Raw genomic sequence first — 26,124 nt, 5'->3', positions numbered from 1 at the left:
AAATAATACTGATGAGTAAAGGGTTGAAAACATCCTTACTAAGAGAAGGGCACTTTGCCCAGAAACAAGTGTTCCACACCCTAAGAAACTTTCCCTGGTTTCATCACACAATTCGCGTTCATTCAGAGAAAATTAAACACAGCTACCTTCAAAGGCCGGCAATTGGACAGCATCTCAGCAAACCTCCACCCAAGGTGGAGGGCAGGGAATACCCTCCCCATTCTTGATCCATCAGACCCGGGGCAGAGGCAGATGGATTAATGATTAATCATGAGCCTTTCCAAGCCCTAAATGATGGATGGGGCCACAGCCAATGGCACCCAAGTGACTGAACACTGGGCATTTTGGCAGAATGGGACTGAAAGAGTTGAGTTTGGTTGGCTTCAAACAATTGCTGACCACAAAGAAAATCCTCTGCCTTAAAATTCCCATTTGGAAAAGAGACGATGAAAAGCAGTTCCTTTGATTAATGAAATTTATATCCTCTTCTCCGATTGGATTGAATTTACACATGGATGGCAATGGCTCTATGCCTTGGCTTCCTGATCCTCAGTGAGGATGAAAATTTTTAGATTCTTTAAGAGCATCAATAATAATAACAGCAGGGGATCCCTGGGTGGCGCAGCGGTTTGGCGCCTGCCTTTGGCCCATGGCGCGATCCTGGAGATCCGGGATCGAATCCTACGTCGGGCTCTCGGTGCATGGAGCCTGCTTCTCCTTCTGCCTATGTCTCTGCCTCTCTCTCTCTCTCTGTGTGACTATCATGGGTGAATAAAAATTAAAAAAATAAAAATAAAAAAAATAATAACAGCAGTAGCAGCTACTGACATTTACAAAACATCACTCCATGCCAGATTCTGTGTTAAGTTTTATTTTTATATATATAAAATCTCTTTTAATCTTCACATAAAGTAGCTCATGGTGGTCCCATTTAAGACTCTTCAATGACTTCCACTGATACTAAAATAAAATATGGAGTGCCTGGCTGGCTCAGCAAAGTGTGCAACTCTTGTTCTCGGGGTTGTGAGTTTGAGCCCCATGTTGGGTATAGAGATTATTTAAAAATAAAACCTTAAGATACATTTTAAAAAGTAAGAGGCGACTGGGTAGCTCAGTCAATTAAGTATCTGACTCTTGATTTTGGCTCGGGTTAAGATGTCAGAATTATAAGATCAAGCCCTGCATTGCAAGAGGCTCTATGTTCAGCAGGGAGTGTGCTTGGGATCTCCTCTCTCCCTCCCCATTACCTCTCTCTCTCTCAAATAAATAAGTAAATAAATAAATCCTTTTAAAAATAATTTAAAAATTTAAATAAATAAAATGCAAACTCCTTACCACAGCCTTCAAGGCCCTGCATGACCTGGCCCCTGCCTATTTCTGCTGTTGTATCCCAAAGAGCCCACCCATTAGTCAGTTAGTTCCTGCAAGATCAACCTTCATTCTGCAACTCACATACACCAAACCTGTCCCTACCTCATGTCCTTTGCACCAGCTGGCCCTTCTGCGCAGTGTTCTTCCCTCGGATCCACCTACAGCTGCCTTCTGATCATCGATCTCAGCTCAATCACTACCATCCTGACTCTGCTTCTATGCTTCCCCCATTGCTTGGTCATAGCACCCTGTTTTATTGCCTCCATTGACTGTATCACTATCTGAAATTACCTTAATTATTTGTTTGTTCCATTATTATCTGCATCTTCTAACTAGAACATACATGCATTCCATGAGAGCAAATCCTCATCTATCTTTTCGCCCCTGAATTCTCAGTGTCCAAAACAGAGCAGCACACAGTAGGCATTCCACAAACGTTTTTCAAGTAAAGGAATGAGTAAAAGACTCTGAGATAAGAACTACCGTGCTTAACCAATTTTACAGGTAAAGAACTTATGGCTTAGTGATGTTGGGTGACTTGCCCAAGATCACAGAGATGGTAGGTAAATAGAAGCACTGAGTAACAATTCAATCCACTTGTGCTCTTAATCACTACACAAATAGAGACTCATTTCATGAATCATGTCATGATTATCTCCTCTCTATTCATTCATTCATTTTTTTTTTTTAAGATTTATTTATTTTAGGGAGAGTGAGCGAGAACAGGAGTGGGAGGGGCAGGGCAGCCTGGGTGGCTCCGTGGTTTGGCGCCGCCTTCAGCCCAGGGCGTTATCCTGGGGACCCGGTATCCAGTCCCACGTTGGGCTCTCTGCGTGGAGCCTGCTTCTCCCTCTGCCTGTCTCTCTGCCTCTCTCTCTCTCTCTTTCTCTCTGTGTCTCTCATGAATAAATAAATAAAATCTTTTTTTTTTTTTAAAGGGATTGGGAGGGGCAGGAGAGAGAATCTCAAGCAGACTGCCCTGAGCACAAAGCCCAGTGTGGGGCTTGATCTCACAGCCCTGAGATCATGTGAACTGAAACCAAGAGTCAGACTCTTAACTGTGCCACCCAGACACCTCTCCCCTCTATTCATTTTTTTTAAGATTTTATTTATTTATTCATGAGAGACACAGAGAGAGAGGCAGAGACACAGGCAGAGGGAGAAGCAGGCTCCCTGCAGGGAGCTCGATGTGGGACTCCATCCTGGAGCTGCGGGATCACAAAGGCAGATGCTCAACCTCTGAGCCACCCAGGCAACCGCCTCTATTCATTCTTTACATAGAACCTGGCCCAAGACCTAGGCAGCAAGGAAACATAATAAAGAAGTACAGAGAGTGTGAATTACTACAACCACTTGTGATAACTGAAATACTCACTAAAGCTAAACCAGTCCTCTGGTTTACTTTATTGTACATCCATAGATACACAAACATGTCTTCAACATAAGTCATGTAGGACTATTAACAGAAGCAATACTCTTTTTTTGTTTTGTTTTATAGATTTTATTTTGGGGACAGGTGGGTGGCTCAATGGTTGAGCATCTTCCCTTCACCTCAGGGCATGATCCTGGGTCCTGGGATCAGGTCCCTTGTTCCACGAAGGAAGCCTGCTTCTCCCTCTGCCTGTGTCTCTGCCTCTCTGTCTCTCATGAATAAATTAATAAAATCTTAAAAAAAAAAAAAAAGATTTTATTTTTAAGTAATCTCTACACCCAACATGGTGCTTGAACTCACAACCCCAAGATCATGAGTCACATGCTCCACCTACTGAGCTAGCCAGGCAGCCCTAAAAGCAGTATTATTATTTTTAAATTTTTATTTATTTATTCTTTTTAAGTAGAGTCCATGCCCAATGCAGGTTTGTTTGTTTTTTTTTTCCAATGCAGGTTTTGAATTCAGGACTCTGAGATCAAGAGTCACATGCTCTACCCACTGAGCCAGCAGGGGCCCTGTAGAAGCAATATTCTTAAAAGTAAACACTGGAGGGGTGTCGGGTGGCTTAGTTGGTTAAGTATCTGACTTCAGCTCAAGTCATTATCTCAGGGTCCTGAGATTGAGCCCCAGGATCAAGCCCCACATCAGGCTCCGCACTCAGGAGGGAGTCTGCTTGTCCCTCTCTCTCTACCCCTACCCCAAGCTTGTACTCTGTCTCTGTCTCAAATAAATAAAATCTTAAAAAAAAAAAAAAAAACTGGAAACTATATATTCATCAAAAATAGTATGAACAAATATACTACAGTACAATTATACAACAGAATAGTATATAGCAATAAAACAGAAACTACAACTACAGGAAACCACATGGATGAATCTCATACAAAAAAAGTATCTACTATGTATTTCCATTTATAGAAAGATAAAAAAAATAGACCTTAATCTATGGTGATAAAAGTCAAGATCGTGAATATTGTTGTGGGTTATGGTGGTGGTTAGAGATGGGAAGGGCATGAACGTGGCTTCCAGAATGCTGGTAGTATTTTCTTTTTTTGACCTGTCCACTAGTTCCATAGTTGTGTTCACTTTGGGAAAATTCACTGAGTTGTACACTTGATTTATGCAGTTCTATGAATGTTGAATCACATGAAATCTATGTTGAATTGCATGAAATTGCCATCTTTATACATGAGAAGTGGTTGAATGTCGGCAATTTCATGTGGTTCAATTAATATGTTATACTTTAAAAAGAGATTACCTAAGGAAAAAAAAATCCTATCCGGTTGAATTGGTTTGTACACAGCTCTGTAAAAACTGGTTTTGAGAAAGAGCCTGTGCCTTCCAAGGGCTCCTTGGCAGGTGGTAAACAGGCTCAGGATGGTTGTAAATTCTTTCCCAGGGCCTGAGGCTGGTGCACTTGGCTGTGTACTCCAGAGTCCAGAGCCTGGGCCAGCCCCAGTGTGATGCAAGTCAGCTGGAGGAGGCCAGAAATGTCCTCCAGCAGAGATGAACAACCCCAGCCTCGGGCCCAAGGTGTTAGGATTCCTAGAACACATCAGTTCTTGACTGCCCTAGTCTCTGCACTCAAGGTGCCCTCCTCCTTCCTGGGCATTTCCATGGCTCCTGCTCCTTAGCCTTCAGCCTGCCCAGAGAGGCTTTCCCCAACTTCCCTGAAGGGGCCAGCTCCGTCCCCAATTGCTGTCACATCCCTTTGTAATTCCCTATATAGATATTACCGACGTCTAAAATTGTTATTATTTGGGGGCACTTTAGTAGCTCAGTAGTTGAGCATCTGCCTTTGGTTCAGGTCGTGATCCTGGGGTCCCGGGATCTGGCATTGGGCTTCCTACAGGGAGCCTGCTTCTCTGTGTCTTTGCCTCTGTGTGTCTCTCATGAATAAATAAAATCTTTTAAAAATAAATAAATAAATTGTTATCATTTGGGTGTTGACTTTGGATTATCTGCTCCCACCATTAGACTAAGCTGCATTAGAACAGGGGATTCCTAGAACTTACTTACTGTTGTATCCTCAGGGCCTGGCATGGCACCTGGTACCTAGAAAGTGTTTCAATATTGGTTGAATGAGTGAATTAGTGAACAAATAAATGATCAAAAGAAGTGGCATCAGTAGGGGGCAGGGGAGAAAAGGTGGCCCAAAGCACAACTGCCAAGTTAGAAAAAAGGACACAGCCCCCCCATCACCCTCATGACACAATATTGGGTCTCCAAAAAAGTTGCTGACCCCCCAAGTCTAGACAGTTATTCCTTATCCTCACGTTTTCCCAGGGTCCCCGTTCTGTTGTATGAAGGACATAGGCATTTATGAGGTATTTACTGAACCACTCTACAGAGTAGGAATGAATCATTGTGCCCATTATACAGATAAGACTGAGGGTCTAAAGATTAGTAACTCACCTGAGATCCATCAACAATTAGGTGGCAGTACTTTGGACAAAGTCTAAGTCTGTTTATTCCAGAATTTGCCAACCACCTATTACTTGATTTTTCAATGTTACTAGGGAATTTCTGTGTTTTGTAAGCAAAAATTAAGGGAACTACCCTTGGCTATTTTTTTCCTTCTCTTTCTATTCACTGCTCTCAGTGATTGCTTTAGACTTAGCTCCCACACCTGAAATGAACGGTGTACTTGCATTTTATGTGAATTTGAACTAAATCAAATCTGAAGTGTGCCACAGAAATATATTCACAGAAATCTTGACTCAGTAGCCAAAACTGATAGCATGCAAATCTGACTTCACAGTCAGCTACGAAGAAATTATTCTTGAATTATGTGAGGTCTTCTGGAATGCATCTTTTTCATACCATTCTACTGCCCTGCTCAGCAAACAGTGAAAACCAAGGGTCTTGACAGAAAAATGGGGCAAAGGAAGCTAGCGACCTATATTATCACAACCAAGTTAAAATCTTTGAAATATTCCTGTTACACAGATTAATTCAAGTACCACAAAAATATCTGTGCATTTGGTTTTGAGCTAAGTTATTTGAAAAACATCATGTCCTTCAGCGCTCACAACTCTCTGAAGCAGATACCATGACTATCACCCCTTTTTCACAAGAGGTTTGAAGAGATTAAGAACTATGGGAAGTAAAAAAAAAAAAAAAAAAAAAAAAATTAAAGAATTATGCAAAGTCATCCAAGTGCTTAATACAACAGAATCATCACTCAGCACACATTCAGCATTATATCACACATGTGCTACCACTGAAATTCAAGCATCTATATTGGCCATGGTTAAAATCAACTCTTTGGTGAACTATTTAAGATACCGAGCCACACAACTGAAAACACCATAACTTTCATCCTGCAAGAATTGTACTAGTTAAAGCAGTGATGACAGCCACAGTATTATTGCTTTAACTATTCATTGACAATGAAAACCCTATTTACATTTAGATTACTTGTCTCTTTCTGAGGTTTTGATACACCCAAGAAATGGACTCCTCTTAAAATTCTAACTCATTCCCTGCATCAAAATGGCCATATGTTGAATAATCACCTAAATGTATATTTGGCACTTACAATTTGCCAAATGCTGTTCTAAGTGTTTTTTTTTTAATTTTTATTTATTTATGATAGTCACAGAGAGAGAGAGAGGCAGAGACATAGGCAGAGGGAGAAGCAGGCTCCATGCACCGGGAGCCCGACGTGGGATTCGATCCCGGGTCTCCAGGATCGCGCCCTGGGCCAAAGGCAGGCGCTAAACCGCTGCGCCACCCAGGGATCCCTCTTCTAAGTGTTTTGTGTGCATTTTTCCATTCAAGTTCCACTCAACCCTCTGTGGTAAGTACTACTATTAGTTTTCATATTACAGAGGAGGAAACTGAGGTACATGAAGTTTGGATAACTTGTCCAAGGCTATGGAATTTGTGAGGGTAGGATTGAACCTCAGCAGTCTGCGGTCAATGTCTGCACATCTGTCTTTCGAGGTCCCCAGCCCTCAAAGTTGAAACAAATGAACACACTGAGTCACAAAGCCTAGGAGCAAGGGCCAGAACACAGTTCTAACTCAGGTATGACATACCCTCCTTTCCTCAAAGGATTAGGGTACCCCTGGCTATCGTCAGTTGCTCTAACACTCCTTGAGACTCCCTTCTGCTTCTGAGCCTTCTGCCGCTGAGCCCAGCTTGGCAGAGACTGCATTCTGCAGATCTGAGCTGCAGGGAAGCTTCTCCAGGGCCTGTAGGCAGTGTCCCTCTACTTTGCTCTCTGCAGTTTCTATTGCATCACTGGTATTAACTGTAATTAAATCAGTCTTCGATCAATTGTTTGTTTAATGTCTTATGTCCCCTACTTGGCTACAGGTGGAGGCAGGTAATCTGTTTGAATTGAGGGGGCTGGCTTCCAGTGTTTAGTATGTGCAATAAGGTTGAGAAATGTCAAGTGAATATAGAAATGAATGAAGGCGCTGATCTTTCCCCTGATGAAGATTACAGGGGAAAGCACATCCCCCCCCAACCCTGCCTCGGCCCCCGTACCACTGACTGAGAGCTCTAAAAAGGCAAAAATCGTGTCTCTCTCTTTTATCACTATAACCCTGACACCTGGCACTGTGCCTGACTCACAGGAAGTGCATAATAATTTTTGGTGGAATTAATAAATAATTAAAAACATGGCTTCTGACTTTTTATCTGACGAAAAGGGAGAGTAAGACTCAGAACACAGCTTTTTAAAGCAACAGTGCATATGAAAACATACTGAGCACAGGCACGGCACACAGTAAGCGTTCCATGAATGTCTGTCAGTGAATTGGAATTCCTGCCTCTCCCAATTCACACTAACTCAGCTTCCAGGTCTTGGGAAGGCCAGGAGCTTTACTAACAGGGCCAAGCCCAGAAGAAGTGAACCCACTCTCCTCCCCTGGCCATGATCTGGTAAGGGTGAAGGTGTTTACACTGACGTTGGAGTGATGGAACTGTAATTAGCACAAGCAGAAACGCAGGGCTGTAAGGATCTGACTCTAGCAGAAAAGTTACACCCGGGCAGGGGATAACCCCTTAGGAGTAAACAAAGTCAGATGAAGTAGAAAGAAAAAAAAGCACAGGCCTACTGCTCACCCAATCCAAAAGAACAAATATGGCACCTTCAGCCTGTCAGGGAGCAAACATTCTGCATTCCCTGTCACCTTTCACTCTGTCCCCTCACCCCCAGCCACCAGCCTCTAGGCTGCTACAGAGGTTTAGAACACAAACCAGAATGTGTCACAAGCTGCTTAAAACCCTTAAGAGAGGGACGCCTGGGTGGCTCAGCAGTTGAGCGGCTGCCTTCAGCTCAGGGCGTGGTCCCAGAGTCCGGGGATCGAGTCCTACATGGGGCTCCACTTGAGGAGCCTGTTCTCCCTCTGCCTGTGTTTCTGCCCCGCCCCCCCCCCCCCCCCCGTGTGTCTCTCATGAATGAATAAATAAAATCTTAAAAAAAAAAATCCTTAAGAGGATAATATCTGACCTCCTCACCAGGCCAACTTCTACCTTGTTTGCCAAGCTGTGGCTGCAGAGGCCTACCATCAGCACTTCCACGTCAGGCCTTTCCCACACAGGGCTTCCACCCAGGCTCCTTCTGTCCCATCTGTCTCAACCTCCCTCAGCCTTACCGCTTCTCAGATTTCAGGTCTCAACTCAGACCCCTCCTAGCACTTATCACAGCCTCAAATTGCATGGCCTGTCTGTCTCCTCAAAAGATCGTGAGCTTCACAAGGGCAGGGAACAAGAAGGCTGTCTGCCTCTCACCATCCAGTCTCCAGAATCAGGGCAGGCTTCCACACAGAACAGTATGTGAATACGTGCACACATTTCTCATAGCACTTGCCCAAACTTCTCTTTAGGTTCCAAGTAGAAACATAATATAATCCTCACTTACCTCCCAGACACTCTGAATCGCATTCTGCTTACAAATCAGGGGCTGTGGTTTCTTCACCTCATCCTTCAGTAAAGCTCAGAAAAGACCCGGAATGGAACCCCATCTGTCTCTTGGCTAATTCCTCTAAATCAAGGAAACAGGACAGCAAACAACACACTACCACCACCATCTTGCTTTCCTTTGATAGTTTAGAAAGGATGTATTTACTGCCATCCTTTTAATTGTTCAAGCAAGTCCCAGAGTGAGTGCTGGCTGCAAAATCACTACTCCAACTTCCCTTGTTTAATGTGCTTAAATGACTTAACAAAAAAAAACAGGTTTTTAAGTCTGTGATGCTGAGAAAGGGTGGTAGCAAAGTAGAGAGAGCTTGGCTGCAAAGATCTGGAAAATCAGCTCTACATTTACTAGATCTTCCACTGAGCAAGGTATAGGACCCTTGCCCTCAATTTCTTTCTACATCTGACAAATGGGAATAATGATACTGAACTTCAGTACCAGCAAAGGTGAGACCTGAACAACTACTATCCTTATCAACTTATCTATACAAAGAGTTTTTCTTTTGGCTTAAGTAAGGTCTTAGCTCCGGAAAGACTGTGGTCCTCTAGAAGAGGGGGGCTCTGCCTCCCCGAGCTAAGTAAGTAAATCACACTGCAAAGTTACCTCTGAGTAGCACGAAGACATTTTAGACCGAGACTCTGTGACTTTGGGTTCTGGTCTGGGTTTGCAAAATGTCCCTTCACTGCCCATCTCCAGAGCCCCAGTCCCAGCTCCAGCCCAAGGCCAGACCTCTGACCTGGACTGGAAGCCTTTCATTGGCTCCTCTGACAACAGCCAAGCGCAGTCCTTTGGTGGCATAGAAAGAAAAAGACAGCTCACAACCTCGCGGTCAAGCCAGAACACCAGCAAGACAAACTTAACGGGCAATTCAGGCCCTGGCCTAGCTCTCATCCCAGCATCAAAGCCACCCTCCACCCCCCTCCACTTCCCATCCCTCCACCCCCCACCCCTGCCCCAGGCTACAGTCTCCTCGGTTCCTGGGCGGAGCTGGGCCTGCTGCTGTTATGAGGGCTCCCCGCCTTCCCAGAGTCAGGCCTAATGGCGGGGGCTTTTCTTTTCAAGGGCCTGGGCTGATGCGATACCCCCCACCTGACAGAGCATCATTAACTGCAAAGAAAGGATCCCTGGCTACTTCCATTTCTTTCGCGGCTCAAGAACCCTGTTGTTCTTTAATCCTATGGCCACTCCGGCAGCATCCTCTGCTCGGCCGGCTCCACCCATCCACCTGGCCAATTCTGGGCTGTTCCCGCTTTCTCGGAGGGGAGGTGATGGGGGTGAATGGGGAAAGGCTCCCACTGCAGCAAAAGGCCGTAGCCTTTGGTGTACAGAGGCTCCTCAGGCCCACGTCCCTTGAGAGTTGGGAAACGCAAAGGGGTGGAGAGGGGAGCTGCTTGTCAGGGCAGTCTAGGGCGGGTAGGCGCCAGGGCACTGAGGACATGACACCGGGGTATGGCAGGCGGCGGGGCTGGGTGGGGGGCTGGCGCTGCAAGGCTAGAGCCGGGCCTCAAGCCGAATAGCCAGCGTCCGCCGGGGGGCAGGGTGGGGGGCTACTGGAGATGAAGAGGCCTCGGCCCTGTCGCTGTCCACACCCAAGAAATGGTGGAGTGGGGGTGGGTGGCCTGTACTCACTCAAGGAAGACTCAGTCTTAGGAATGGAACCAGATTCACTCAAGCAACCCCCACAATGCCCCTCCTTGCTATGGATATTTGACATTTCCTGAATTTTTCGTAAGCGCAGCTTCAAGACCCCTCCCCCCAGGCCCCTAGGCTAGAGAAAGATAAGGCCCCCCAGCAGGAGTCTTCCCGTCTCCCGCCCCGCCTCCCCCCCTCCCTGCGGCGGGAGGAGATCCCTAGATCTTGATGAGTTCTCCCCACCCAGCACTCGGCCCGGGATTCAGAGGCCGCAGTGCCCCCCCCCTCCGCCCCCCAACGACACTGACGGTTCCTGCCGAGGCCCGCAGTGGCGTGAAGGTGGCCTTTACCTCCTCTCGCAGGCTGGGAGGGGGCACAGCCCGCGCAGCTGAGCCAGCTGCTGCAGTCGCCACCGCCCTCCATTCATTAAAAAGAAAAAAAGGCAACAACAACCTCCACCCCTTTTTGTAAAAGAACGACGGCCTCTGGAGGAGCTAGAATCAGCCCCAGCAATCAGGGGTTAAGTTCTTTTCCGGCCCCCCATTCATAAAAAAAGGAGCGCGGCGCATGCGCGCGCGGGGTCTCTTGTGCCCACCCATTCATAGAATCGCGAATGCAGCGCGTGCGCACTGGAGCTCCCTTCCCTCCCATTCATAAAAAAGCCATTTTCCCAGGCAGTGGTTGCAACACCGCCGCGGAGGCAGCGAGAGGAGCTGACAGCGCGGAGCTGGCGCGCGGAGCGCAAGGAGTCCTATCGGTTCCTCCCGCCGACGTCTGCGTGAACAGCGGCGTCTGACCCTCCCGGCTTCGGGGATTTACACAGGCGTGGAGCAATGCTTGTGGTTCTGCGGCTCCTCAAAGTAAGTCCCTGGCCGGTTTCGGGATCCGAAAGTACCCCCTCTGAGTCGCGACACGACTCCCCCGCCGGCTGGGGCAAATGGTGCGCTATTTCTAGGCGCGCCTCAGTGTTCCTTCCCTCTCCCTGCGCCTCCTCGAGCCGCTGCGGTGCGCCGCAGCTCCCCAACGCCCTCGGCTGGGCCGGCTCGGCGCCGGGGGTGTTCACAGCCTGGCATCGGACTTTCCGACCCCGGGGCATTGCCAAGCCCGGCTTCCCCACTCCGAGACTCCGAAAGCCCCGTGCGTGTCCCGGGAGTTTGCCTCTGGCCTGGTTTCTTCCCTCCTGCCTCGAGCGCTGGAATGGGAGGCTCTGGGCTCGGTCAGGAGCCACCTCTTGGGTCCGGCGGGCGCTCTTGCCTTGGGCGGCTTGCCCACCCCGGGCTCCGTGCCCACGGTGCCAGCTCTGCCCAGATCTCCCCAGCCCACTGCAGCGGCCTATGCTCGACGTAGGTTTTTCTTTTCCCTTCGGAGCCGTGAAGGACTGGGTTTTCTACCCTTCTGCCTCCCCCTCGATGGTCACACGGGGATGGCCCAGGACTGGGCATTTCTGCTCCCTCTCTGGCGAGGCGGTTCCTCGCCGTCTGACCTTTGCTCTGCTGCTGCATTTTATGCTGTGCAACTACCTTGCAGTTGCCTTCCCCTTCCCCGGCCTCTGCAGGGCCAGACGCTCCTCGGCCTCCTCGTGCCTCCCTTCTCCGGGCACCGAGCTGTGCCAGGCCCCGGGGCCTGGCCGCGCTGGGGCTGTGGTGGGGGCTGAAGGTGCGTTTACATAACGCCGGGCCTGTGGGAGCTGGAGAAAGAGGTTACATGCGTAGGAGAGATAAGGTTCCCGCTTTCCCTCCTTCTTGGTGGTACCAGGCTTGACATCACCGAGCAGAGAGAAGGATAGAGACGGTACGTTCTGAAAATTCTGAATCTCCAAGGCCACAGGGGTAAAGAAGGGGGGCAAAGGCGGGTTTGGGCAGCCAGGGCAGCTGGAGCTTGGCTTCATCACTGGGGCCAGGGCTGTGCCCAGTTCCCCCTCCATGAAGATGATCAAAAAGCATTTAGACAGTAGCAGCTCTTGTGCAAGAAGACAGTTTCTCAATTCTCTTTGATTGGGGCTGGGGGTTGTGGGCAGAGAAGGCAAGGGAGGCGAAAATGGTTGCTCGGCTTGACGGCTGAGTGATGGACGGAGAAGCAAACTGGGCTGCAGGGGCTGGATGGTGGTGATTAGAGGGGAGAGCTGCTGGCTGCCTCATTCACCAGCTGCTGGATGGGCATCCATATTGCCAAGGCTCGGTGAGGGCAGGAGGCTGCGTTCTGGCCCATTGAGGCTCCAGGAACCCCCAGGCATGGTTAGCGTTGAGAGGAAAGGTGTGGGTTCAGTGGGGTGCCCAGATCAATGGGAACCCCCACTTTCCTGCCTCCAAATTAATGGCGTGATTCTCCAGTTTGGGGAGGGGCGGGAGCAAGTGCATGCCTGTCTGGTTAGCTGACCAAGGCTCTCCGATCTTTCTGACGAGCCTCTCGGGGCTACAAAAGCTGGAAGGTGAAGGCCTAGAGCATTTGAAAGAAATATGGCCTTATCAATCTTAGTAAAGCTCACTCTGGCCTGAGGCCCTACCCAATATTGCACTGCTGATTTCACAATGTTTAGATTTTTCTGGATCTCACATGAATGGAGCATAAACATCTGAAATCTTCAGTTTTTTTCCTTTAGTCTGTGAGTGTAGGGTGGACTAGGAAAGGGAATGCTGCAGTTGACCCTTTCAGCTCTGTTTCAGCAGAAGGGTTGAAAAGATGTAGACTTGTCTACAGTGAAATCTATAGTCCTCTTTGCCAGCCCTTGGGAGCAACCTCATTTGCCAGCAGGCTTCAGACAAATCCATTAATGTGAGCCATGCACACGGTGATCAACCAAGATGCTGCATTTGGCCAGTACCTGGTAGGAGGCATTTTGATGGCATATTTCTGAAATCTTGATGGACAAATGTTGCCCAGTTAGGGTGAGGAAGACTCCTAAGACCTCTCTTATTCCTTTTTTAGATTCTGAACTCAGAAGTCATTCCTCTTTGTGGAATGGTAATCCTCCTCATTCCCACGACCTTTTCCAGATTACCATCATTTTGAAATGACAACATTTCCTTAAAGCTTTGGTTAGGCTTGATGGGAGGAGACCGAACACAGAAACTAGAATGATTCCTGGCTAAAGCAGAACAGAAACTAGGAACTGGTGATCATTGGGAGCTTACAGGTGCCATTTTTGTTTTAATCCTGCCAGAATAGGTGGAGAGGTGAGGCTCTTTGGAATTCCACACTCTGTGCGGCATATTCTTGGACCCACTTCTCCATCTCCATCCCCATGTCCCTTTCCCACTCTGGTAAGCCTGACTGACAGTAGCCTCTGCCTAGAGGTTTGGCTGACTTGAATAACCAATGAAGGCAGCTTTCCAAAGCAAAATTTGAAAGTAAGTGATTTAAAAAGAAAGGGGGGGAAAGGCACCCATTAACACCTTCAAAAGTGGCCCTTGAGACATACTGTACCCTACAATTTAATAGTTTGGGATAACACATGGGGACTTCTCATCCAGTTCCTGATGCTAAACCCCTTGGTGTGACATCTAACCCCAAGCTTGGGGCCCCCAGAGCATTTTTCTTTCCTTAGGCCATCCTCTTGGGTAGGACCCAGATGCGTGTACCAAGGAAGTTTGGAAAGGAGCCCACTTTCTTTAGTCAAAAAAGTTAACTGTTCTTAGAGAGCCAAGGCATTTAATCTGGTTCTGAATCCAGAGTGCCTGTCATGTTGGTCCTACAGTGCTGGAAGTTCCTTTGTGAGGAGAACTTAGAGGAGGAGTCTTACACAAACCTGGACGTAGGGATACAGTTGAAAAATTTGGATTTGGGATTGTAACTATGAAAGCCTTCTTAAGGAAGGGGGGAAGAGCAAGAGTGGAAAGTTTCCATCTCATGGCATACCTTGATTCCCCCTGATAGAAGGGATAGCAGTGACCCACTGGGATATATTTTCGGTCTTTAAAAAGAGCTGGAGAAAGGAGGCGGTGATGAGAAGAGCAACATACAGAAAACTGTATTACTCCTTTCAGACCACACTAGAGGCCAGGTCAGAGCAGATGAGGAGCTAGGAAACCTGCTAGGCTTGGACCTTAGTCTCTTACACTGCAGAGTTGGGGAGGGGTAGGGTGGGTAGAGGCTTCCCAAGAGGGCTGTGCTGTGCTGGGCACCTCATCCAAGGACCTAGTACTAAGGGAGCCACTTCCTACACAGGAGGTGTGGGGTGTTACATGATGTAAGAGGCGGGGTATTCTTGGCTCTCAGGGGTCTGGGGCTACCCTGCAGATCCGCACAGCTGACAAGGCTGGGGATATATCCGGGATATGTGGCTGGGTTTAAGAGGCTCCACCATTCAGCTGTGATCATGATTGTTCTTTCCAAGGACAGTCCGTGGAGGAAGCAAGGGCACTGGGGAGGGAGCACAGATGTCCTGGATCTAGTAGAGAAGGGAAGAGGCTGTTCTGGGGCAGGTGGCCATTTGCGAAAGAGTGCTGCTTTCCCTTGTCCAGTAGTCTTTCTTTTTCTGGTTAGGAGAAGGAGGAGAGAGTGGTCATCTGCCCCATCCCAGAAGTAAGCTAAAATCTATTATTTGGAATTTATGGTGGAGGGTGGTGAGATAAATGGTCTTGGTGTGAGAGGGGGCCCTCCCCTGGGGGGGTCTAGGTTTCTGGTCCCCTCCAAACTTTACTGTGGACAAACCGTGCTGGTGACTAACAGGCTTCATCTAGCCCTGTTCTTTCCTCACTCTTGACCTCTAGTATCTCTTTAAGGGGATCTTGAAACCAACTTTTAAAGCCAGTTAGAACAGCCCAGAGCCAAGTGCAGCAAGACCTCTCAGACTCCTCCCTGCTTGTGCTGGGGCTTTGCTGCTCAGCTGACTGGTTGTGGGTGAGAATAGGAGTGAGTTGGGAACTGCTAGATTGTGACGGGACAAAGGGACGAAAAGCAGCTGTTTTCTTTGGTGATCTCTAACGGATTATGGCCAGAGGTGAGCTCCTTAGGGCTGGGGGAGCCACAAGGATTCTCAGACAAATCCAGCTGCGGCAGTGCTTTGTTTTCCACAGGGGCTGTTCTCTGAAGAGATGCAGAGTTGGTCTTCCTCAGTGGGGTGTAAGGAAGGCAGGTCCCTGGTTTTCCTCACCACCACCCTACCTCCCCACACACACCTTTTAAGGTCTTTTTGAAGCAATACGTCCTGATTTGGTTGGAGTTTAATTAACTAACCCGGGATGGTGTCACAAAGAATCAAGTGGTAGTGGTGGGTGGGGTCCCTGACAGCCTAGAGGCCTTTTCTTCTGAACTGATAAAGGGTTAAGCAACCTTGCTGGAAGGACCTGCCTGCCTGCCGACACTGAATGGAGCAGTGCGAAATGACCCATTCATTCAGAGCCTTTTGCCGGTCTGTCATGTGCTGTCCTATAGTTTTGAAAGCACAATTGTCAGGTTTTCCACGTATTTCCTAACTCCTCTTCCCAGGGTAAGTTAAGGGGAAGTGGTGGGTGGGTGGCATGAGCCTTTCACACGTCCCTTTATTCCTTTCAGCCAGCCTGTCTTGTGAGGTCTGCATCCAGATGCTAAGCCCCTCCCACAGGTACGAACACCACAGACCCGCCAGGCGGCCAAGACAGGACTGTGTGCTCTGGGCTTTTTAATATCCTGCTGATTCAGTATTCCGGGGCTGTCCTCTGGCTTCCTCGTACTCAGGCCCCTCCCTCCCTTCCCCACAGACCTCGGACAGAAAGCCCATCTGAGAATGTGCCCTGGGGACCCTTACGTTCAGCTTTGTAGGAGAAGGAGGGAACTCGCTTCGTTTCCAGCGCTTCCTTTTAGAGACTGCTTTGTGGTGAGATCCTACAAGTGAGACTTTTAAAAAAAACTGAAAATGAACACACGTAGTAACATAGCAGTGTATGAGGTGACAGAAGGGATGGCAAAGAAAACTGAAATGGAAGCAAAGGTAACTTGAGCTCTGGGCCTATCTGTGATGACCGATTTCAAACCCCCAGCCTCCAAGCCAGTCTGCTGTAACCCCTGCTGGTTTGGTTAAGAGCCGCGCGAACGGCCTGAAGAGGCTCCCTGAGGGCTGGTGGCAGACTGGGGAGACTAGTAGAGTTCATGGCTGTGAATGTGATTGGTGCTTTTCCTGCTTTCACATGAATACCCACGGGGTACTGTAAGGGCTGGGAGGTTGAGGCTGCAGGCTCTGGAGCCTTTGCTGTCTGGGTTAGAATCTTGTCCTGATCACTTACGTGCAGGGATGACCCTTTGTTCTTCTTTTCTTCCTTGCATAATAATGGTGTTATTCTCCAAGGTGAGATGGGGTGAGGATTAAATGAGAAAATCACTGAGGGCTTAACACAGGCCGCCTGATTTGAAGATATGTTTCATAAATATTCGCTGCTTCCACAACTATTACTATTTATTATGAGAAGTTGGGAGTGGAGGTAAAAGTTTCCTTTCCTCCTGCTAATCCATAATAATGCCACCTAAAACTTGATAGAGGTGCTTCTCTAAGTGGAGTGCTGGCTTTGTTTCTCTGGCCACAGTCTTCCAAATTGGCTATCAGTCTTCCAGAAAGCCTAAATGAGGCAAAGCCTCCTCTCCTATTTATATTATAAATCTCTTCCTTCCTTGCAGGGGAAGCAGAGAGTACATATTAAACTGCACTTAAGTTCATCAGCACTGCTTAAGACTGGAAGCTGGGTGTGTCCCAGTGAGTAGAGATTGATCTTCTAAACCAACTGAGGGTTGGGGTTTTTTTGTTGTTGTTGTTGTTGCTGTTGTTTTGAGACTTCATTTAGCTATGTGAGGGGTTATCAAACAGGCTGCCCGGGAAGTAGTTTTTCTTTGTTAGCCAAATGAATTCAACCCTCCTCTAGAAATCCCTGCTAATGGGGAAGTAAGGCAATGAGGCTTGAGGAGGGTTTTGAGCACTGCCGCTCTGAGGCAGCCATGGGTTTTTGCTGAGCTGGTGTCCAGAAGGAATCAGACATCAGGGTTATGATAGGGAAGATGCATTTTGGAATATGCCTGCTAGAGCCATCTTGGGTGCATGTCCCAAGAGAGCTAAGTCATCGTGGACCAAATTCCCACCTCCATGTCTGGCCCCAACTGCAAGCCCAGATGTTGACACCTACTTCTGGAGGGTGATGGGAACCTGCTAAGGCCAACATCCCATTATTGCCTGCAGCTGCTGCACCCACCCTGGCATCCTGGTGGGACTTTTCCATTAATGTGCCTTCTGATTCTAGGGCATATTAAAATCCTTGAGCATTGCCCATGCCCTTTTTCTTTTCTTTTTTTTTTTTTTTTAAGATTTTATTTATTTATTCATGAGTGACAGAGAGAGAATGGCAGAGACAAAGGCAAAGGGAGAAGCAAGCTCCATGCGGGGCACCTGACGTGGGACTCAATCCTGGGACTCCAGGATCACGCCCTGGGCTGGAGGCAGCGCTAAACCGCTGAGTCACCGGGCTGCCCATCCTTTTTGTTTTATCTACAAAAAATATGTGGCTGTTTTTTTAAGAATTCCAGGAATACAACTGGGGAGCAGATAATTCTCTTCTTTCCCCTTACTCTTTCCAACAGCATGGTAGGTCCCAATCCTAGTCTGAAGAGACAAAAGCCCAACTACATGGGGCAATACTGCCACTGACAGTTCTGTTGACAGGACCCTGAGCATTCATGACCCAAGCTTCTGGAAAAGAGAATCATGTTGTCTTTGTCCAGGGTGGGGATTCTGGCTAAGGTGCCAGAGAGTCTTCTATGCTTCCATCAGCATTTTGCATTCTTATGCCCAGTCACACCTTTTCCTCTAGGCAAAGTCCCCATGGCAGGGAACTGGAGCCCCCAACCCTTGTCTGTTGACCCTAAACCCATTTCTAGAAGCAAAGCTTTGGAGTCCCTGCAAAGAATAAATGGGCTAAGGTAGCATTCCTTGAAGTTATGCCCAGTGCATGGTTGCCTGGATTCTTGAAACAACTCCTCTCCATAGATGAATATTTCATATCCCCCCATCCAGCCCTGGATCCTGACCACAAGGTCTCCACAGGAGAATGCCTTGGGAAATGGCCATTCTTGGTGGTAGAAATGCCAGACACTTAAAGCTAACCCTGCACAGGGAAGTCTCCCACTTGAAAAAGATGCTCTCCTTTCACCTGGAGGGAATGTGGAGACAGGAGACAGGTGTTGCCATTAAACAGACTTTCTCCAACATGGAAAAAACTGCATAGAAGTCCCAGCATCTTTTAAGTAGGTAGAGCCATGGGAGCAAAGCCAATAGCACTTGCCCTATGCATATGGGAAATAACAGTTGACTGAGCAATGAGCTTTATGGAAAAGACTTGATGCTTTCTTGCATTAGAAGCCCTTCCCCAACAATTTTATCACTTCTGATCAAATACTGTTTCCAAGTAAGGGAGTATAAAATTGAGTTGCCCTAAATGCCTTTTTCCACCTGCCTCTTCATTCCTCAGTGTAGACATTGATAAGTATGGATGACTCACCTGGGGCAAGGTGTCCTTCCCCTATTTTAAGACCATTATCTTTCCCTTCTGTTCACACCTTGTTCTGTCTCACACCCCACCCCCTAGTGGACTCTTCCCAGAGTCTAATTTTTCTCTTGGGTTCCAAATTGTGTCCCCTTGGGCAGAGGTCTTGGCCCTCTGCTGCTATTTCTTTAAATTGATCTCCAGCCGAATTCCGAATGTAAAGGTCAGCAGGCGAGGAAATGGCACTTCTAATAGAAAACAATGTGCACTTTCTAAATTTGAACCAAGTCGTTTCCGCTCTTTGATTTAAGTGACTTCCTGGGGTTCCGTGTCAGGCATTGCAGTTGAATCTCTGGCGGGATTCCAACTTAAAATTGCACTCTCTCGGTGAAATTAGAAACTGATCCAGAGTTGGCTTAGCTATTCTAGTAAATAGCATTTAGGCTGAAGGTTCAGCTCAGCACTTGGAAATGGGTGATGTGAGTGCCCCTCGAGAGGATTTCCCATCCAAGTTGTCAGAAGTGCACCTAGCCAGGGGTTATTAGCCACTGGAGGTTGCTGCCCTTAGAAGTGGTAGTAATAAGTTAATATCCTGGATGTGCAGGCATCACATACAGCCCTTCCTTCTCTTGTGACTATCTGAAATAAACTCTTTTGTTTATCAAGCTGAAATACTCTGTGGGAGCTTATAGGGGCGATCTGTCACGGTCACTTCATCCTCAGCACAATGCCTGACACAGTCCTTTCGGTGTTCAGGAAAAAAAAAAGCTGATGCACTCTAGAACAATGACAGATTACTGGCAGGCATGATGCTAGGTAATGGGTAGTATTTTCTCATTTAATCCTCACAAGAACCCATTTTAAGGATGACAAAACTAAGGCACACTGCCAAGGCAGCAGTGAGAATTCAAACTTGGATCTGATTCCAGAGCCTGTGTTTATAACCACTGAGCTATCTATCTTAAAAATAGAGTATATTTCACAGCCCTCACAAGAATGGGTTTTAACGGGCTAGGCTTGAACTCCTGCTGATTTCTGTTGACTTTTGTGTGCCTTTGGACAAGTTACTTTGAACATTCCTTTTCTGTAACTAGAGGAGGGATAATAATAGTTACATTTTAGAGTGAAGAGTCAATGACGTAATATATATGGTGCTTAGCAGAGTACATGGCTCATTAAGTGCTAAATAAGTCTTATTTCTACCACTCTCTATTAATTGTTATTATTAATCATCTAAGCCTCGATGCTGGAGAGTTCACGGAGAGAATCCAGTTCTCATTTCATTTGGACCCCCCAGGACCTGATGGGGGGTGGGCGTGTTAACAGGCCAAGTACTGATGCCTGGAATCCACTCTTTCTTCCTTTTCCCCACCTCCTCCCCCCCCCAGGGCCCCTAGAAGCCTGTTCCTCTGCACAGTCCAGGACCTCCAGCCCCATGGAGCCCCCGATCCCACAGAGCGTCCCCTTGACTCCCAGCTCAGTCATGGTCCAGCCCCTACTTGACAGCCGTATGCCCCACGGCCGCCTCCAACACCCACTCACCATCCTCCCCATCGACCAGATGAAGACCAGCCACGTGGAGAATGACTACATAGACAACCCCGGCCTGGTGCCCCCCATTGGCCCTAAGAGGACCCGGGGTGGAGCCCTAGAGTTGGCCCCGACGCCTGCCCGCTGCGACCAGGACATCACCCACCACTGGATCTCCTTCAGCGGGCGCCCCAGCTCTGTGAGCAGCAGCAGCAGCACATCCTCCGACCAGCGGCTCTTGGACCACATGGCACCACCACCTGTGGCCGATCAGGCCTCCCCAAGGGCTGTGCGCATCCAGCCCAAGGTGGTCCACTGCAAGCCACTGGACCTCAAGGGCCCGACGGCGCCACCTGAGCTGGACAAGCACTTCTTGCTGTGTGAGGCCTGTGGGAAGTGTAAGTGCAAGGAGTGCGCATCCCCCCGGACACTGCCCTCCTGCTGGGTCTGCAACCAGGAATGCCTGTGCTCAGCCCAGACCCTGGTCAACTACGGCACCTGCATGTGCCTGGTGCAAGGCGTCTTCTACCACTGTACCAACGAGGACGATGAGGGTTCCTGCGCGGACCACCCCTGCTCCTGCTCCCGCTCAAACTGCTGCGCCCGCTGGTCCTTCATGGGCGCCCTCTCCCTGGTGCTGCCGTGCCTGCTCTGCTACCTGCCTGCCACCGGCTGCGTGAAGCTGGCCCAGCGTGGCTACGACCGCCTGCGCCGCCCCGGCTGCCGCTGCAAGCACACGAACAGCGTCATCTGCAAGGCAGCTGCTGGGGATGCCACGGCCGGCAGACCCGATAAGCCCTTCTGACGCTGTGGGCTGAAGCCCCCGCGCTCCCCCTGAAAACCTGGTTCCCTCTGACACCTGAGAAGACCAGGGCCAGGCGAGGCCAGAGGTTTCAGTGTCCTGGGGCTGCTTGCTGGTCTGCCCACTCCCACCCTCAGCTTCTGAAGATACGGAGACCACCACTGCCCACCCACTCTTCCCCAAGAGGATGAAGAAGCACTTTGGGTTTTGTTTTTTTGTTTTTTCAGGGTCCTGGAACTTTATGGTAGACAGACAGTGGCAGGGGCGTGGAGTGGTTAGCGGGGGGAGGGAGGGGATTTTTCTTTTTCAGAAGACGGAACACAGATGTGGACACATATCCGGAAGTTGCAGCTGCTTGAATGCCTTCCCAGTCCCTCCTTCCCCCTCTCTCCCTATCTTCCATTCTCTTTGGCTGCCTGGGAAGAATCACTAACTGAGTGACCAAGGGACCTTTTTTGAAGAAGACCCTTGAAACCCTGACGTGTATACTTTTCCTCCTCCCCCAGCCCCCCAGGTTGCCCCAATAGCTTGGGGAAGGCGAAGACCATGGCAATCCCTGTTGTATATACTTGGGACACTCCCCCACCCCCCTGCCAAGAGCAGAGGCCGGCCAGTGTGTCTAGGCCTCCTTCCCCACTCCGCCTCCCTGAAGCCGCAAATGGATTTAGGAGCCACTACACAGTGCATTTCTCCCTTCCAACTTCATCACTAACTCTTGGGGGTGTTCAGCTCATAACACCGTCCTTCGGTTCTTACCGAGTCACAGACTCACCTGCCACTATGTGTCCCAAGTTCTCTTTACCCAGATCCTTTCCAGAAATTTTGTGGGTAGAGAAGACTGGGACGGCACATGCGAGACCAAATATCTTTTGCCAATGAGTCTGAGGCTGTGGTCTCTGGATCCAGTCATTATGTTTTTATAGAACAATTAAACCAGATGCTATAACGGTGTTTTAAAAGAAACAATAACGAAACATTTGCTTCCTTTTGGGCCACCCCCAGGAAGGGCTGATTTCAAAATCTGGGGGGCAAACAACCTCAAGGAACACAGTCCCCCTTCCCACCAAGAAGAGGATTTTAACAGCAAAGAAGAGAGGCAACACCTCCCACTGGCAGAGCGACGGTAGAGCCAAGCTGGGTGTGGGTTCCTTCTCTTCTGATTCTGCTGCTTGCTGTCATAGCCTTTTGTGTACAGTGATGTGTCTGTATCTTTAATGTAAATAGACAGATGATAAAAAAGAGTCTATTTTAGTGTTAGGAAGCCCTGGCGGGGGAGGAAGAAGAGCAAGGGAGGTGGGAGATTCTCCAGGGGCTTTTTGGGATTGAGCCCTGCTTCTGTGCGTGGCCACACCACCCCTCCCAACAGCCCCCAAAGACGTAGCAACTCTCTCTCAAGGTGCTAAAGGACTCAAAAGTGCAGCACGTCCAGTGGGTAGGTACTTGTTGCATGCAAAAGCTGTATTGTGTCTGGTCCTTCCTCCCCAGCCATTGCGCAGGGGTTTTTGCTTCCTGTGATATTTTGTGTGTCGCCCCACCCCTGTGAGAGGAAGTGGCCTGGGTCTATAAAGCTACCCCAGGTGAACCTGGAATTGCGGAAGGCAGACCATGTGTAGCATTTCCAGTTTGTTCTGTAGGAACAGAACCGCCTCCAGGAAGGAGGCAAGGAGGCAGGTAGCTGTGATTGGCATGCACCCAATGCTTCTCAAGGACTTTTTTTTTCCTTCTTGAAGACTCTTAGTAACATCTTATGATTTAGAATAAGTTAATCGTAACCGTAGGTATTTATTGATTGGAGGAAAGGAGGGGAGGGTCTTATTATTTTAGGCTTTATTTATGTAACATTTGCTAGCTTGTAAAAAGTATGAAATATTGCATCTGCGTTTCCTAAAGCTGATTCATGTAGCTACCCTTGCCACAGTCATGATGGATGTATACATGTTCTTGCACAAATAGGAGGGAATGGTAGGGAAAACATTTGGCCAACCACTTTTGCTAATTGAATGTATCAGATGCGTACTGAAGGGACTGGAGACGTTTTCCTCAGAACAGGTGTGCAGAGGTCACCCCCAAAACGGAAGGGCACGCGTCCACTCTTGGCAAGGCCTCAGAAGTTTTCCCACGGCCCCTCTCAAATGTCTCCATGGGAAACTTGACCCAGTGGCAAGTTGCACTTTGGTGATCTTGGTGTTCTACACACCCATTCTGTGGAGAATTGATTTACATAAGCTGTGTATACACACACACACAAACTACACACCGACCCCACCGACCCTCTATCTACACAGACCCTGTTTCCTGGCAAACAGCCTCCCGACCCCTGATGAACCCTGACTTTTGTGTACATAGTTGTAAACACAGATTTTTCTGGTTTGGGTTTTCTTTTTTCTTTTTTTCTTTCCCCTGTTCTGGCTTGTTCTTTTTGGTTTGCATTTAACCTGCTAGATGGATGTGTGCCGAGCTCCTGGTGCCCCCTGTGTTCAGTGGTAAGGGAAGCAGTGAAGCAGCTTTGGTTCTCCCAGCTCTGTTGCAGGGCAAGCCCTCAGCATGTTCTTCTTGGCTTCTTGGCAAAAAAACAAGACTGGCTTGCCCGTGGGCCCTGGGGGCCAGGCAAGGGCCACTGAGGGACTGAACGCTCAGAAACCTGACACATTTCTCTGGGTGCTTCTGGCTGATTGTGTGTTTGTCAGCAGCGGCTTGCTTGGCTGGATTATGTCTCGTTTTAACCTTTTTTGAAAAGAGCCAGCTGGTTCCCACTTCATTCAACCTGGGATGGGTGGTGGTGGTTCTGCCTGGAACAGAGGGTAAGGTCCACAAGCCTGGGTCCAGGACAGGGCCGTGGCTGCTCCCACCCTGAGGGTGGGTCTGTGAAGGCCCAACACTCCCAAGAAGTACCCTGAGAACTGGCTCTAGGGTAGCCAAGACCTTCCAGATAGATGTTGGAGTGCAACCAAGGCTTCTCATAGTCCCTGGCTGGAAGGAGGTGAAGACCAATCCCTGCTGCTCGCGTGGGCCCCTTGATAGCCAACAGAAGTGGAAGACCTTCACATGATACGTCTAGATATTTCAGCATTGTGAAGTCTGTGCGTCCCCAAGTGTACGCCAAGTGGGGCCCGGTTAGATAAAGACTGGCCCAAGGTTGCACAACACAGAAGGTACTGGTCAGAACCAAGCATCCAGATTCCATCGTCTCGAAGCTTCGTAGTCTCCCACGCTGCCCCGGGAGATGGCTGATGGAGGCCGGGCAGCACGACTTTGCACTGCACCAGTTCACTAGGGCATCTCCCAAGCTTCACCGGCCTTCTGGTTCATGCCTTCGGTAAGCACTTCCATGCCCTCTGCTTACTGTGACAGTTGATGACAAATCTTGCGCTGCCATTTTTGCTGTGGGTAAGTCTGTGTGGTGTCTTCTCTTGCTTTCCTTCTTACCACCCCACAGTCTGGTTTCGTGTTACAAACAGAAAAGCTGTTCCGAGGTTCCCACCTCACCACATTTCCTACTTCTTCTGGTCCCTCTTCATGTAGCCCCTTCTCATCCCACAACAAAAGTTACCACAGAAGGTTTCCTTTGTATAGAATATTTATTTTGAAGCTCTATTTTAATAGTATTTATTTTAGAAAGTCTACTATTGTAAGAGTTCTTCTGTTTGTGAAGAAAAAAACAAGTTAAAAACTGAATGTACTGATCTAGAAAATATATATAAATATATATTGTTAAATATACACAGGACTGCTGTTTCTCGTGTGTTTGTGTTCACATCCCCAACATCCTCCCCCAGCAAGACTCCGCATGAGTTTGTCAAAGAACACACATCAAGGGGAAATGCGGCCCTGGCTCTGGCAGGACAAGGGGGCAGAGAGGGGGCCTCCTGCCACAGTGGTCCCTCGGTCTGCCTCTGGGACGCCCTCCTACCCACTAGAGGAAAGCCTCACTTTCTTGTATAGATGACTTATGCCACAGGCTGCTACATCTTCCTCGCCTACACAGGAGTGTCTTTGTAACAGACAGATGACAAAACTCAAACAGGGAAAGTGGGAGGCAGAGAAGGTGCCTGCTCAGGTTAGAAAAATTCTGCAACTCCTCTTGGTAAGCCCTGGTGCCCCCAAAGCAGATTTCAGCACACACAGACACACAGGTGCTTTAAGAAGGCAAACAGAAAGCCCTTGATGGGTTCCTTATTTTTATCAGGTTAGTGGATATTGTACAAAAGCAGTTACTTTGACTTGTGAAGTCTTCCATCCATTTAGTGCCTTACCTTTGCCCTTCTAATGGACCTTCCGTGAGTTTCCTCTGCCCCTACCCTGACCCCTCAAAAATAACTGGTAAAGACCTGGCCACTTTTCAGTTTATGTACCTGGGGGAACTTTATTTTGAACATGTGAACACATGCCTCTTGTTTTCTGAAAGAAAAGGAATTGAGTGATTACTGAATTTTTTTATTTTTTTATTTTTTTTTTGTCTGCTGCCATTAAGCATGGGCACACAAGCAACAGTGATGGCAGAAAGGGAGATGGAGGGGAAAATGAGGAGCCCTGGCTCCAGTTCTTGCTTTTTCTGGAGTCTAATTCTGGCCTCTTCCAATTCTTAGTTAAAGCCTCAGGCTCCTCTTTGAGAGAGCCAGACCCATTCCCAGGATCCCCCCAGTCAATGCCTGAGAAGGCACAAAGGATGTTCATCCTCAGTGTTGTCCTGTCTGCTCTCTAACTTAAAAGATAGGTTCCAGCCTCCTTGGCCAGACCACATAACCTGTCCCATTCCCAAATGATGGGTGAAGAGTAATGTGTGCTCCAAAGTTTCCCTGTGCTGACAAGGTAAGTGTCACACTGAAGGTACTTTTTTAATCCTCTCAGTCCTGATTGCTGTATATCAGGTTTGATTCGGTCTTGGGTTTTCCTGATGTTGGACCTGCCCTTGGTTTTACTTCATCTCTTGGGTTTGGAGAATAAAGACAACAAAAACCTATGCAGGGTGTTGGGTGCTTAGGAT

The 26,124-nt window shown here is 48.4% G+C and overlaps 1 protein-coding gene and 1 long non-coding RNA gene across 4 annotated transcripts in view; one reads left to right on the top strand and one right to left on the bottom strand.

Annotated features, from left to right (window-relative positions):
• Positions 1-10,985, bottom strand: part of LOC140633572 (uncharacterized) — a 92,422-nt gene extending 81,437 nt beyond the window's left edge. The window contains exon 1 of one of the 2 annotated variants that reach the window (XR_012031153.1): positions 10,718-10,985. This is a non-coding gene — a long non-coding RNA (uncharacterized lncRNA). The remainder of the gene's footprint in view (positions 1-10,717) is intronic. The other variant, XR_012031152.1, reaches the window with a different exon arrangement.
• A 21-nt stretch (positions 10,986-11,006) lies between these two features.
• SPRY4 (sprouty RTK signaling antagonist 4) lies at positions 11,007-24,867 on the top strand. Of its 2 annotated transcripts, none has more exons than XM_072826288.1 (2): positions 11,007-11,227; positions 20,197-24,867. In XM_072826288.1, the coding sequence occupies exon 2, from the start codon at positions 20,244-20,246 to the stop codon at positions 21,141-21,143; it is 900 nt and encodes a 299-aa protein (XP_072682389.1). In that variant the 5' UTR covers positions 11,007-11,227; positions 20,197-20,243; the 3' UTR covers positions 21,144-24,867. The 2 variants fall into 2 exon arrangements, with proteins under 2 accessions (XP_072682389.1, XP_072682390.1); XM_072826289.1 differs by lacking the exon at positions 11,007-11,227 and adding an exon at positions 11,291-12,158.
• Positions 24,868-26,124: the final 1,257 nt, after the last annotated feature.

Source organism: Canis lupus, chromosome 5 (genome assembly GCF_048164855.1).
Source record: "Canis lupus baileyi chromosome 5, mCanLup2.hap1, whole genome shotgun sequence".
Classification (NCBI taxonomy): Eukaryota; Metazoa; Chordata; class Mammalia; order Carnivora; family Canidae; genus Canis; species Canis lupus.
The sequence above is the reverse complement of the archived record's forward strand: the minus strand, read 5'-3'. Positions and strand labels throughout refer to the sequence as shown.

Excerpts from the sequence above, each read along its gene's own strand:
- SPRY4 (XM_072826288.1), top strand. The coding sequence starts at position 20,244 with ATGGAGCCCCCGATCCCACAGAGCGTCCCCTTGACTCCCAGCTCAGTC.